This window comes from Salvelinus alpinus, chromosome 14 (assembly GCF_045679555.1).
Source record: "Salvelinus alpinus chromosome 14, SLU_Salpinus.1, whole genome shotgun sequence".
Lineage (NCBI taxonomy): Eukaryota > Metazoa > Chordata > Actinopteri > Salmoniformes > Salmonidae > Salvelinus > Salvelinus alpinus.
Genome location: NC_092099.1, coordinates 50,468,031 through 50,482,153, shown reverse-complemented (window position 1 = coordinate 50,482,153; position 14,123 = coordinate 50,468,031). Strand labels below are relative to the sequence as shown.

Genomic DNA, 14,123 nt, shown 5'->3' with positions numbered 1-14,123 from the left:
AACACGTAACAAAAACACAGGGTTGAAACCCAAACAAAAGAGCAAAGAGTACCTTGAATAAATAACACTAGAGCACAATGATTAACTCATGGAACGAGACCCGTAATCAGCTGCGCAATCCACAAGGGCACGAAAGGCCAAAAAACAGAGCACAGGTACTCACACGCACCAACTGACATAGTAACAATAATCGACCAAGACAGAGGGCACATAGGGCACATATATCCAGTTACAATCAGTGGAAATAGGGACCAGGTGTGCGCAATGAAGGTTCCAGAGGGATCCGTGACACGTCCTTCCTAGCTCACTCATTAATGTCTTAATCACAATTGCGGATCGCCTCTTATCCTCTTGTCGTCCCCTTATGCCATAGTTTGTGCATCTCAATTGTCATTATAAACCACATTTGTTTAAGCAAGTCAGCCATATCAGCTAAATTTTTTGGCCAATATACCACGGTTAAGGGCTGTTCAACGCACGACACAATGCGGAATGCCTGCACACAGCCCTTAGCCGTGGTATATTGGCCATATACCACAAACCCCTGAGGTGCTTATTGCTATTACAAACTGGTTACCAATGTAATTAGAGCAGTAAAAATACATGTTTTTTCATACATGTGCTATATGGTCTGATATACCACAGCTGTCAGCCAATCAGCATTCAGGGCTCGAACCACCCAGTTTATAAATCAGATTGACTTGCACTGCTTCCCACCGATGAAAATCAATAGCATCAAACTATGAGGTGCATTGCAGTAAAATGTATCATAATTCTCCTTTTCTCACTGTTTTTTTTTTGCGCAATAGTTTGGTCAGTTCATGTTCATCAGTGATTTTGGAAAGGGGGATACCTAGTCAGTTGTACAACTGAATGCATTCAACTGAAATGTGTCTTCTGCATTTAACCCAACCCCTCTGAATCAGAGAGGTGAGGGTGGCTGCCATAATCGACATCCACGTCTTCGGTGCCCGGGGAAGTCGGTTAACTGCCTTGCTCAGGGGCAGAACGACAGATTTTGTAACCTTGTCAGCTCGGGGATTCGATCCAGCAACCTTTCGGTTACTGACCCACCGCTCTAACCACGGTGGTGGTGGTGAATATTCCCAGCTCTCAGCATCTAATCACACACACACTAATATTTCTTCATATTTACAGTGGGGCAAAATATAATTTAGTCAGCCACCAATTGTGCAAGTTCTTCCACTTAAAAAGATGAGAGAGGCCTGTAATTTTCATCATAGGTACACTTCAACTATGACAGACAAAATGAGAAAAGAAAATCCAGAAAATCACATTGTAGGATTTTTAATGAATTTATTTGCAAATTATGGTGGAAAATAAGTATTTGGTCAATAACAGAAGTTTATCTCAATACTTTGTTATATACCCTTTGTTGGCAATGACAGAGGTCAAACGTTTTCTGTAAGTCTTCACAAGGTTTTCACACACTGTTGCTGGTATTTTGGCACATTCCTCCATGCAGATCTCCTCTAGAGCAGTGATGTTTTGGGGCTGTTGCTGGGCAACACAGACTTTCAACTCCCTCCAAAGATTTTCTATGGGGTTGAGATCTGGAGACTGGCTAGGAATAACGTAGCTGTCAGTAGTTTAGTCAGACAAATTATTTTTTAGACACGTTCAGTGATATTTGAGTGACTAGCTCAGAGGAAGATAATGAATTCCCTGTTGTAGCCTATTTATGGAGAAAGACATTGTGAAATAAAGGTCCCTGCACATTTTTCTCATGTTATTTATTAATGTGTCCTTTCATTCATACACTGCATTCAAAGTCGTTCCATTCTCGAATTACATTCATCACCCATCTCATCCCTGATTGGCCTAATTAACCCAAAACAAATGTAATTTCCCTCCCTCTTAATCTTGAACTACTCCAGTGTCCTTCATCTCAAAGTGAATTGAATTAATCTCACTGTTTTCCCTTGCCCAAGCCCAAGGGAGGGGCGGGAAAACACAGGTTTAGCCTGTTGTTACCAGATGCAGAAGCAGACCTACCAGAAGTGAAGAAAAGTCTCTCCATACATATATGCCTGTTTGGCCCTGGGGGCAGCCACATGTTCTAGAGTTATGTGCGCATTAGTTCACCAGATGTTGAACAGACACCTTGTTCCAGCCTTCCAGGTATTTCTGCTGAATTACATAATGGACCGTTTAGTTAATTAACTTTATTAATACCTTCATCTTGAGGTGTTCCACTTATTCAGCCACAATGATAATGATTTTTTTTTTTTTTTACTATCAGGGAAATAAACTTGCTGACTTCTTTTCATCTCTGAACATGTCTCTATTTTCTGCTCCTCTGAGATCCTGAAATACCAAGAAATAGAGGGCGCTGTCCTCGTGGTAATGTTGATTGCCTCCACGAGGGAGAAAGGGGCGGACTACTGCTTCACAAAATTACCGGGGAAAGCGATTGGTTCACCGGCGGCCCATATATACACCCCGGTACGCATCGCTGGGCATTAGCCACAGTAGTTTTTCGGTGCAACGAGGAAGCGTGTGAATGAAAGGCTAAACAATATCACAGCACAGGAGCCATTGCTATGGGGGATCTGAATACTGTGCGGAGCTTTTCTCTTTGAAGTCGGCAATCTACATACATTTTTAAAAAGTCAATGAAGGATACAGGATCCAGTCTGAAGCTTTCACCGAAATCCGGGATGGATCCTAACCAGAGCGTGAAGCGTAAAATCGTGGTCGTTGGGGACAGTCAGTGTGGAAAAACTGCTCTACTTCACGTCTTTGCGAAAGATTGTTTTCCAGAGGTATGTTGTTGGATGTTGTTTGGGTAAATACAAATAAACTTGCGTGTTTGTGCGGTTTGTAAGGCGTTACTTGGGGAAGTGTTGGAAAATAATATTGAACTTTCGTGTTCGCTTTTAGCACATGCCAAGTCTTCCATTATTCAAATGATACGCTTGCAGCGTTATGGATCAAATTGTGAAGGAAAATGTTTTTGTGGGTACAATTCCTTTTAACATTGTTTGATAATTTTGTGTGTGATCGTCAATGATGGGTTGTAAATTCTTTGTTATAGAATTATGTCCCAACGGTGTTCGAGAACTACACAGCCAGTTTCGAAATCGACACGCAAAGAATAGAACTCAGTCTCTGGGACACTTCAGGTGAGTAACTTTGCATTACAATGTTTTATTTTAAATCTCCATAGAATTGATTAAATATGACATTGCCACAGGGAACGAGTCCGACTGGAATTTGGATTGGAACAGTGAGCGTTCGAATTAGTCAACATTTCTTAACATTTCAATTTGTGGGGAATCAGAGTGCGCTCTGCCTGAAATCTTAATTTGACGGGTCATTCATATATTAAACAAGCCCAGTGAGTGGAGAGACTCTACAGAGATTGAACTCGGTGACGCGTCTCTAGCATGTTGGAATGGACCGCTGTAGCGCATGGATTTGTCTTCAATGTGCAGTGTCTACATACACACCTGTCTCGGCGCATCTTGGTCCAGAGCTGAGTAAAAACAGATGACGCCATTTGGCACTCAGTTGAGGTACCAGCTAAGAAAACAAACACAATACATTTGCAAATGAATTATTTATATTGTGAGTTTTGCATAGCATTTAGAAAAAGACCTTTAGAAAAAGGCCTGATTGGTGACAGCAACAGGCTAACGGAACTTAATCACTCGGCTGCCATTTGGAATAGTTTTTGATGACTCAATAAATGCTGACACATTCCTTACATCTGTTCTTGCTCCAAACATTTCCCCCATAGAGGTCCCGGGAGATCTAACCCTAAAGGCGTTTGCATAGTAGGCTCAGTTTTCTCCTAACAGAACTCGGCTAGGCGAAGTGAACGTATGTGCCTCCCATACTCTTAAAATATATTTGTTTCATAAACGAGAAGAGGCATTAGTACTGTCTCCGTCTTGATACACCGTAGCTATTTAATTAAGTGTAAATTAATATAAGAACTTCAATTTATTACAGATTTCTTGAGTTACCGAAGAGGTCTTAGTCGTACAATTTTACACTAACTAAGATGTTTGGTCCATTATTTTTCAAGTGAAATATTTTGCATGACAACGAACACTCTGAATCTTCTCCACTGTTGCACAATTAACTCACTGTAGGGGGCGTAGAATTAGGCTACAGAATTTAGGCTTGCCTCAAGAAAAAAATGGGTGCATGAACAGCCGAAAACCCTTGCCAGAGACTATAATATAACTGTTTCGGGTGGGAAGCATGTGGACACCCTTAAGGCGTCAGTTTGGCTGGTCCTTAGCCGCACTCAGCTAGGCGAACTGAACGAGTGTGCTCGAATGCTCTCTTAAAAAAAAAAAACTTAGTTTGAAAAACTACAAAAAAAACGGCAATAGTACAAAGCCAGTATACGCTTCCTCAAAATAGTCAGTATTAAGATTACACAATAAATCTGTCATTAATTTTCTAGTTTTTGAAGACTAGATCTAAATAGTACAGTTTACATCAAACGAAGGACTTGGTGCAGTATTTGTCGAAGAAAATGTTCATGAAAACAAGTCATATCATTGAATGACAAGACGTTATTGAAGAATCCCTACTGTTGCCCAATAGACGAACCGTAGACTACCGATTTCTGCTTGCCTCGAGCCGAAAATAAAACCTTACCGAGGTCCAAAACGAAAACGTAACAATGTCATAAAGTATTGTAACGGCCCTGGGTTTATAAGCGCTGAAATCTACTCTGCCGCACGAGCATGCTTTTGCAGCACAGTCGCGCGCCGGACTTCGGGCTCAAGGTCGAGGGTTCGAGACCTGCTCCCTGCTGTTTCATTACAGTATACATGAATTCTTCCGAACTGTTTCGCCTGGGAAGCATGCGGACGCCTTTAACCCAGCCCCAGGTGGTAATTATTTCCTATACTACAGCCTCTGAATCAGCCTGGACTGACTGGGGGATTGGGCTGCTCAACTCCCACGCTGCCTGCTGTAGGGGGAGGAAGAGCTGTGGGCTGCTTTTTCAGCTGGGGGGATAGGAGAGTTCTGGGCAGCCTCCCCTCCTATGTCCACCAGCTGATTGTGGCTTCCCATGTGTCTGTCCAGGACATTACTCTGTGACTACACCACAGCTTCAGGAAAAGTTCAGCTCACCACACCAGGCCTGATATGGGTCATGTTGGGGAATGTCTTAGCTACACGGGGCAATATTATTTTACAAATGTAATCTTATAGCAGACGCTGTTCATGAGGGATGTTTCTGTCCAGCATTACGAGAAGCCAGATGTTTTAGTATCTTGTGCTAATGTTAAAGCAGTTTGTTTGGAAGCATCACTATATACTGTGTGTTAATGGTTCTCGGGTCTAGCCATTGGAGCAGATGGTTGCAGGGACCTGGCACACAGCAAGTGTAGGTTTATCAGCTGTCAGTTGTCTCACCTCTAAGCCTCAGGCTCACCACTACACTGTTACTATCTGTGCATTATAAATGAGGTCATGTTTGTTATTGAACCCACCTTTATCACCCAGTGTAATGAATGGCATGGTTTGTAAAGAGACACTGACTCGCAATCAGGTACAGGAAGAAAGCGGGGCACCACCCACCCTCTATTGTTGACTGGGTCCATCTTTATTGTCTTTATGCAGTGGTGTTTGTGGTTTTTGATTAGAGGCTTATTTCAAACTGGAGGTCCATGTAAGGTGACTCATTAGATCTTCCACTGAAATCCACCCGTTTCAGGTAGATGCCCCTAAGGCTGGTCAGTTACCTCTTGGAGGAGCAGGTCAGAGAATGAGTGCCTGGGGGGCAGGCTGTTGCTCTGGTGTTTAGGTAGGGTGTAGTAGTCAAGCACACACAGCATTTGGTCATTGCTGTCACTTGTTTGCAGCTTCTTGATGTCTTTAGTCTGAGACAAAGGCCTTAGGACAGCTTGTTTATATCTGGCTTTTTAAGGATTTCATGATTTTGTAGTTCAGCCCTTGACTGATATGGCTGGGCTGCCCTCTAATATGGTAGCACTGGCAGAGCTCTTGAGTCTGGGTTGAGTGAGTTTGAGCTGCATGACATTCACAAGAGGCTGGATTTTTCTATTCACAAAGACCCCATTGTTTGCAACGCTTTATTTTATTTATTAAGCTCATTTTCAAAACTCTGCCTATATTGTGAGCAAAACCTTCTCTCCTTTTATATCTGAAGTACAGTGCCTTGGGAAAGTATTCAGAGCCCTCAACTTTTTCCACATTTTGTTACATTTTAGAATAATGCTGTAATGTATTAAATAAAAAATCCTCAGCAATCTACACACTACCCCATAATGACAAAACGAAAACAGGTTTTTAGACATTTTTGCAAAGTGTTACACTTTATATAAATAAGTATTCAGACCCTTTGCAATTAGACTTGAAATTAAGCTCAGTTGCATCCTTTTTCCATTGATCATCCTTGAGATGTTGCTACAATTTGATTGGAGTCCACCTGTGGTAAATACAATTGATTGGACATGATTTTGAAAAGGCACACATGTGTATGTCAGTTGACAATATGTCAGAGCAAAAACCAAGCCATGAGGTCGCAGGAATTGTCTGTAGAGCTCTGAGACAGGATTGTGTCGAGTCACAGATCTGGGGGGGGGGGGGGATGTCTGCCGCCTTGAAGGTCCCCAAGAACAGTGGCCTCATCATTCTTAAATGGTTTGGAACCACCAAGACTCTTCCTAGAGCTGGCGGCCCTTGGTCAGGGAGGTCACCGGTCAGGGATAGTCACCTCAGTGTTTTTAGAGGTCCCTGGAGACCCTTCTGTGTAGAAACATGTCCTCCATCAAACAGGGATGGCTAAGGAGGAGATGGGTATGTGGCTGTCGGAATCAGGGGACTGAACAAGCCTCAGGGTTGTACTGAAATGGGGCTAATGAGCTGTCTGTCAGCAGTGCCATCGACCATCCTCTCCTTTTCCTGTGCTCCTGTATTCTAGATTCCAATCTAGCCTGCTCCTAATCAGTTGCCCAGTCCCCCTTATGTTGAGACACTCTGGGGGGGGGGGATAACTGGCGGGATCTTTTATGTACTGTACAGCAGTGACCAGGGACGGGAGTGTCTAATTTTGTTTCTTAGATGAAGCTTTGAATAGCTAAACTAATCAGTGAAATCCTTCCCTTATCTGCTCCATTTAGACGAGGTCTCCTGTCCTAATTCTGACTGAGGGCTCTGGGCTGGGTATGAATGGACGCCAGAGCTCCAAGCAAGGAGCGCGTGTGGGAGAGAGCCCCATGAGCTTATTAAATAATTACACAAGCTGTTACTAATTTATGGATGTCCCTAGGTGTTGACTCGCACAGTAGCCTACAGTGACATGATGTCAGGGAGTAAGTTTGCTATCCCTGGGTCATTCTAACACATGCGCTGTATAAAATCTATGTCTAACTGATGAAATGTTGATTTTTAGCACAGTTACAGCGCAGAGCTGAGGAGATGTGATGGTGTATTAATTTGACCTTGTTTGCATATTTTGACCTTGCTCTTACACTTGTCTTTGCAGGTTCACCATACTATGACAACGTGCGACCTCTCTCCTACCCGGACTCTGATGCAGTCCTCATCTGCTTTGACATCAGCAGACCAGAGACCCTGGACAGTGTACTGAAGAAGGTGTGTGTTTCAGGGCTTGTATCTCCTGTATGTTGTAAGCTACCTCTGCTTTGCCCCTGAATTATAGTAGGAAGTGGCCTGTCCCACTAGCATTTTCACTCAGCCCCCTTGACCCTCTCTGAAAGGCTTCTTTTTTACTGGGTCAAGTGACTTCAAAAACCCCAGTGCTCCAAATTACTTTACCGGGCTGTACCAATGAGGGGACTAAAACTAGGGTTGTACCATTTGAGAGGAATGTGAAAACAAACTCACGTGAGGGTCAGTAGTCCAACCGACCTTGTTCACACATGGTCGCTCGGATTCCAGACACGGCTATTGTGGGTCTCAGTGCCCTTTGACCTGTGACGTCACCAACGCTCGGTATTGAACCAGCTGAGAGGTGTGTGGTCCTGTGTTGAACAATTCTGAGAAGACGTGGCATTGTGAGGGGAAACATGATGTTCAAGGTGCTGAATAAGCGGAAGAGGGTGTCTTCCATTACTTCAGTTGCGCGACAGAGAGCTAGCGCTGTCAGAGCGACCTTGTTTTGTTTTCAACGATGACCGCATGATAGAAAGAGAACGAGAGTTTGTGTGGGTGGTTGACTTGTTGAGATGCTCCAGTGTCCATCAATACAGCCCTTTATGCACATATTTTACTCACAGAAGCCCAAATCGTAACTTGATCTGTGCGCATAACAAAAAGTCAAGTTATCAACGCAAAACTCATGTTTTCTGACGCTGAATATAAACCAATCCTGTAAAAGCACAACTTTTTTTTGTACTAGAAGTGTTGCTGATCTCTCCCGTTCTCTTTCCTCCGTATAGTGGAGAGGAGAGATCCAGGAGTTCTGTCCCAACACCAAGATCCTGCTGGTGGGATGCAAGTCAGATCTCCGCACAGACCTCACCACACTGGTGGAACTATCCAATCACAGACAGACACCCGTGTCATACGATCAGGTAGGCACTACATGCATTTTGCTCGTACTTTGACACTCACTAAGATGCAGTTCGTAGTTTTTATTGGACTTGTACTGTGTCTTTCACTTGGCACTATTAATTAATAAATGTGGCATCTGTTTACAGCTTTTTTTGTTTTAAAATCTGCTAAATTGCATAGATTTTCAATACTGAAATATGCTTGTTCCAGAGTCTTTGTTCCTCTCTCACCCTGATTCTCTGTCTCAGGGCTCCAACATGGCCAAGCAGATCAGTGCTCCGTACATCGAGTGTTCGTCTCTGCAGTCTGAGAACAGCGTCAGAGACCTCTTCCACGTGGCCACGCTGGCCTGCGTCAACAAGGGCAACAAGAACGTCAAACGCAACAAGTCCTCCAGGAGCACCAAGAGGATCTCGCACATGCCCACTAGGCCCGAACTAACCGCTGTCACGTCAGACCTTCGCAAAGACAAGGCCAAGAGCTGTACAGTCATGTGATTGCCCTAGACTAGGGCGACTGACTGTTGTGGACTGTGGGAGGAGCAGGTGGGTGGTGAGGACTGTGCATAGAGCCCCTCCCCCTCCTTCTAGACATGCATGCAAAGCAGTGAGAAGGCGGGTTATCACCGCACATTAAATCATCAGCCTCCCCCCCCCAAAAAAAAACCATACCAACCTACATCTAGCTGCCCTACTCTGTGTCATAGGAGAAGTGCACAGGAGAGACTGAGGCCACTGAAGACTTTTAAAAAAGGATGGTCTTTAGTGTATTTTTTTAAAGGTCAATAAACTAATCCACAAGAAAGAGGTGCTGACTTCTTGTCAACATTTCTTCACCCGCGGAAATGACATGCACTTTTTTGGTCCGGGATCTGGACAGTAAATGCGCTAATGTGGTGTCAGGTTTTGACTTTTGTCCTCAAAGAAAAAAAGTGTACTGTGGATTCACCACTGAGTGAGAAGATCCTTGTTCAGATGCGAGAGACCACTGCTGTGTTCTGCTACAGTGAAATGGTTTCGAAGAGAAATGGAGCTCTGCGCTGGCCCCCAGGTCTCGCACTTACAGTCAGAAGTTCGAAAGGACTGCCTGTGAGTTTTTTGTTTTGTTACTGCCTTGATGAGTTTGCCAAATGGAATTGGGGTGTTTTTGTTATCAGCTGTTGCACACTGTTACGACAGAGCTGAAAGCCTTTTTAATGTGTTCTAGTACGTTGCATATTGTTCTAGCGCTGTTTTCGATCCTCAGCATCGCCTGCTTCCCCCTTGTTTTGCTGTCTTTTTATAATTTTACAACCAAAGAAAAGCTTGACAGAGTGGCGATGTCGCTCAGAGTAACAGTTGCTGACTACTGTTGTGATTGGCTGCATAACGATCATAGCCAATCAATTGAAAGGATGTGCTACATCTCTTTTTGAGGACATATCCTACACCCTGGCTCCTCTGTCACTGGGTAGATTTCAGCTGTGGTGTCTAGCCCCGAAGCGTGTCACTCCGTAACTGTAGGGGTGAACACCCACACCAAGTTTTACATGCAGGATGGGGTTAATGATGCCAGTGCTGAGAAGGTCACTGAGCTCAAATCCATTATTGCACTGATTCTTTTCAAGGATGTCCTCAGCTATGCAATGCACGGATTCTGATGACCAATGTCTAGTTTTCAATTTTTGCAGGTTGAAGGACTGTACAGTGATGTTTGATTTGTGTGGCGCTCTAGTGCAGGCTACACATTACTCAGTCGATCTCTGGTGCAAGTGCACCAAAATCCATAGCCTACTTTAATTCAAACGCATATCTCATAGCTAGTATCATTGTTTGGCCATGGGCTTTGACTAGTTCACTGGGTCAGTAGACAAAGTCAAGTAGCTAAGTAGAATTAGCCTGCAGACGCTGTAGCTATAGAGCCCTCCACCCTCTCCAAGCAGCTGCTGGTAAAGTAGTCCTAAATCTAACAGCTGCAATTTTATTCTCTTATCATCATAGTACTTTGGTGTTTTCCAATTTCTCATAACTGGAGAAGTCTGAACTGCTTTGAGAATATTATTATCAGCCAGCGGGAGTAGCCTACTCTGTATGAAAATTGTTTAAATTAACGGTCAGTGTTAGCTGTAGAACATCAACCTCTTTTGAATGTTAAGTCCATTTGTACGTCTGTATGATTGTTACCACAGTATTTATTGAAGTTATATATTTTCCATTTGACAATAAAGTTCAGTGTACAGTACAAGGTCCAATTCTGTCTTGACTAAGATATTTATTTTTTGTCAAACTGTCTGGAATACCACATTCTTCCTGGATATTTTATCAGAACACATTTCAGTCATTTTGTTTTTCTTGCTGCATCCTCAGTCTCCTAGCAGTAAAATAATTGCGTCGCTTGGGATAATTAAAACATCTGATTAATATTCAATTAAATATTTCATCCTTCTGGCGCATTAATAATCTGAGAACATCATGGACATGGTAACCGCACTCTTTTTAGAAATAGAAATGATGTTGTGTTCTCTCTACTTGGCCAGCTTGCACTTTCTCACCAGGTTCAAACAACTGACTATTAAGATGTCAATTAGGTTCGACTCCGTAGATATGCTTTCACTCGCAAATGAACAGAATTAAGGCAAATGTATCCAGTTTAGTCAGATACTCCATGATAGTTTAGTCAGTTTCTTTGAGTTTCACATTTTGTTTAACATCTGACTTATTTCAAGACTGGCTGTAGGCCTACAGTGTATTATTTTGTGTGTCTAGGTAACCACGATCACCCTGGACATGTTATTCATCTGACAACCTTCCCTGAGATGTGATAAGTAGCTGTTTCCATGACATTTTTGGGGGAGCGTTAATCAGCACATTAATAAATTGGTGACCCCCCCCCCCCCCCCCCCCCCCCCCATCTGTTACATGTCTTGGGTAGACTGCGAAAGCCAGGATGGATAGAATGCAAAAACTATGACTTGCCATTCTAATAAATTGGCTGCCTAGGCTAGTCGGTGCCATGGTGGAACATGCACTCCTGTTGCTCAAACAATTGGCTGGTGAAAGTTGCCAGCCAACCAGAAAAGCAAGGTGAAGCATTCTTGAAAGTCAGAAAAATCCTTGTCCTGCAAAGAAACAATATTATATTATTGTAAAAAAAAAAGAAAAAAAAAGCAGTTGGCATTTAGATTTAAATGGAGTGAAGCTTAGATATCACGTGGCCTCCATACCTTTAAGGTAGTCGGCAATCCGTTATTTGTCGAATGGTTTAAATTTTTCGCAATTAAGTTCGACAAAAGAATAATCTACCCCTGTCGAACAAATGTTGATCTTTAGAAAATGTTTTATCTGCCATTTCCATTACATGTGGCAATGATTTATTTTTTTTGAGCCATTGCTTTTGTTGAAACCTGCCTACTGAATGTGATTCAGACATTCTACAGAACCATGCAGGACAGAACAGTGGCTGTTCTGCTCATCAGATCACAGATGGAAGTGTAGAATACCTGTTGATCCAGTGGGTGTGCATCAGAGGTCTTCTCAGGTGAAAGAAGTTGGACCTGTTCCAAAAAGGATCGGGGATTTCCTCCCTGGACCCTACCCGACTAAATGTTATGTTTTAAAGGGGAATGTAAAAAAAAATTCTGCTTCATATTCCTTTCCAGCACCACATCAACATGTGAAAATGGCACCTTTTGTAGTTAAAAAAAGATGGGAAATAAGTGTTTCCAATGACAACCAACCATTTAATTGGCAATGCCTAGTCAAAATCGGTTAAAATCACGATGCACACCGATGTCATTGGAAACATCTTCTGCCATCTTTTGTACTAAAAATAAATGTGTAATTTTCACATTTGTTGATGTTGGGGTGGTGCTCGAGATAATGAATATGAAGTAGATTTTTATATATATTTTTTCACATTTCCCTTGAAATATGAATACCCGGTCCGTACGAACCCGAGGACAACCAGACCCAGCACCGTATAGACCCGGTGTGATCCAATCCGAGTCAGGGAAGCAGCTAAAGATATATAATTTTTTAGATATGTTATTAATTAAAACTGTTAATGCATGCATCAAGAGAACGAGGAACAGAGCTGGCAGCAACTTTTGTGAAAAGAAGCAGCAGCATAAATTAGTTTCTCTTTCTACTGCAGCAGTCAGGTTCAGGTCTGTACAGGTCCTTACCGGCAAATCACTTCTAATTACACATACCCAAGAACTGTGACAATCAAATCTGATGCAACCCGGATCCGAGTGTCAACTACAGAATTTCGGACCCGTCTCAGTCGGGTCTCGGGTCGACCCTGGGTAATCAGGTTCGGGCGGACCCATGAAGACCTCTACTGTGTATGTCTCTGTGTGTGGAATGCACAGCATCATCCAGCATCATGATGGATTACGTGCTGATATCGCAGTTGTTTGCTAAGCTGAATTTATTTCTCTCCGACCCCCCCCTCCCTTCCTTTCCTCTGCAGTGAGCAGTTTTTCAGGCAGAACCCCTGGTAAATCTGTGACACACAAGTATAACACATACATTTGTCATCAGCAGCAAGGCATGTTGATTGCAGACAATTTGCCACGTGCATTGTGAATGCATAGTAATGATATCTGTAGGGGTCTTGTCACATGCACTAACTCTGTGAAAGTTCCCCTAACCATGCTTTACAATCTTATATATCACCTGCTGGTCAATCAAGGTTACAGCCCAGATGATCCCTCTTTCCCTACTGCCCCAGTAGTCCCTAAAGAACCTGTGTCCTTGAACCCTAGAACATCTGCTGTACAGTCATTGGCCTATCCCGTAATATTCCACGAGGTATAGGGAGCATGATGCATGACAGTTCCTCAAGTATATGAGCTACACTACAACAATCTTAATGTGTTGTGAAAAGTGTTATTAAATGTAACGTCATGTAATATTTGAAATTGTATATAACTGCCTTAATTTTGCTGGACCCCAGGAAGAGTAGCTGCTGCCCTGGAAGCAGCTAATGGGGATCCTTAATAAATACAAATACAAATAAATACAAATCTCCCTTCAACCTCCTCCACCTGAGGACCTTTTGGCAGTTCAACATAATAGTGTTTTTCAGCTTGTGTGAAAACTGTTTGGGAATAAAGAATGTGTATTTCGGGTTAGTGTATGCATGGTACTTGGTTTAGTAATAAACAAAGCAAATATTTATGCCCTGCTTTCCCTCCAGCTGCGCATGGTGCCTAATGAAAGAAAACTTGTGCGTCCGTAGTTACGTCCCAGGAATCCTATAGAGACAATGAATTTCTATTATCTTTTGGTGTGTGTGTGTGTGTCTGTGACTAGATTGTGACAAAGTGGCCCCCGCTTGACTATAGAGAGAGAGAGAGGTGGAGGAGGGAAATAGAGGACAGGCTTTAGGGAACATTCTAATCCCCAGAAACAATTGGCCAGATTGTGAAGACGGCTACACACCAGCTCAAGTAAAGAATATTAACAGATGTCTAAAGTGCTTTAGAAAGAGACAGTGAATTCAAAACAGTGTAGTCCTCCTTTGTTCTATATTCAGCTTGATGGCAATTTCATGATTTTTTTTATTTCAGGGTTCAAAGCGTAGACATATTCAGTGTTTCTGCACAT

At 42.8% G+C, this 14,123-nt stretch overlaps 1 protein-coding gene across 1 annotated transcript; it reads left to right on the top strand.

Moving 5' to 3' along the window:
* Positions 1-2,325: 2,325 nt before the first annotated feature.
* Positions 2,326-10,762, top strand: LOC139539023 (rho-related GTP-binding protein RhoE-like). Its single transcript, XM_071341700.1, has 5 exons — positions 2,326-2,786; positions 3,059-3,146; positions 7,502-7,611; positions 8,418-8,552; positions 8,781-10,762. Exons 1-5 carry the CDS (start codon positions 2,637-2,639, stop codon positions 9,027-9,029), a joined length of 732 nt encoding a protein of 243 aa, XP_071197801.1. The 5' UTR covers positions 2,326-2,636; the 3' UTR covers positions 9,030-10,762.
* The last annotated feature ends 3,361 nt before the right edge of the window (positions 10,763-14,123 follow it).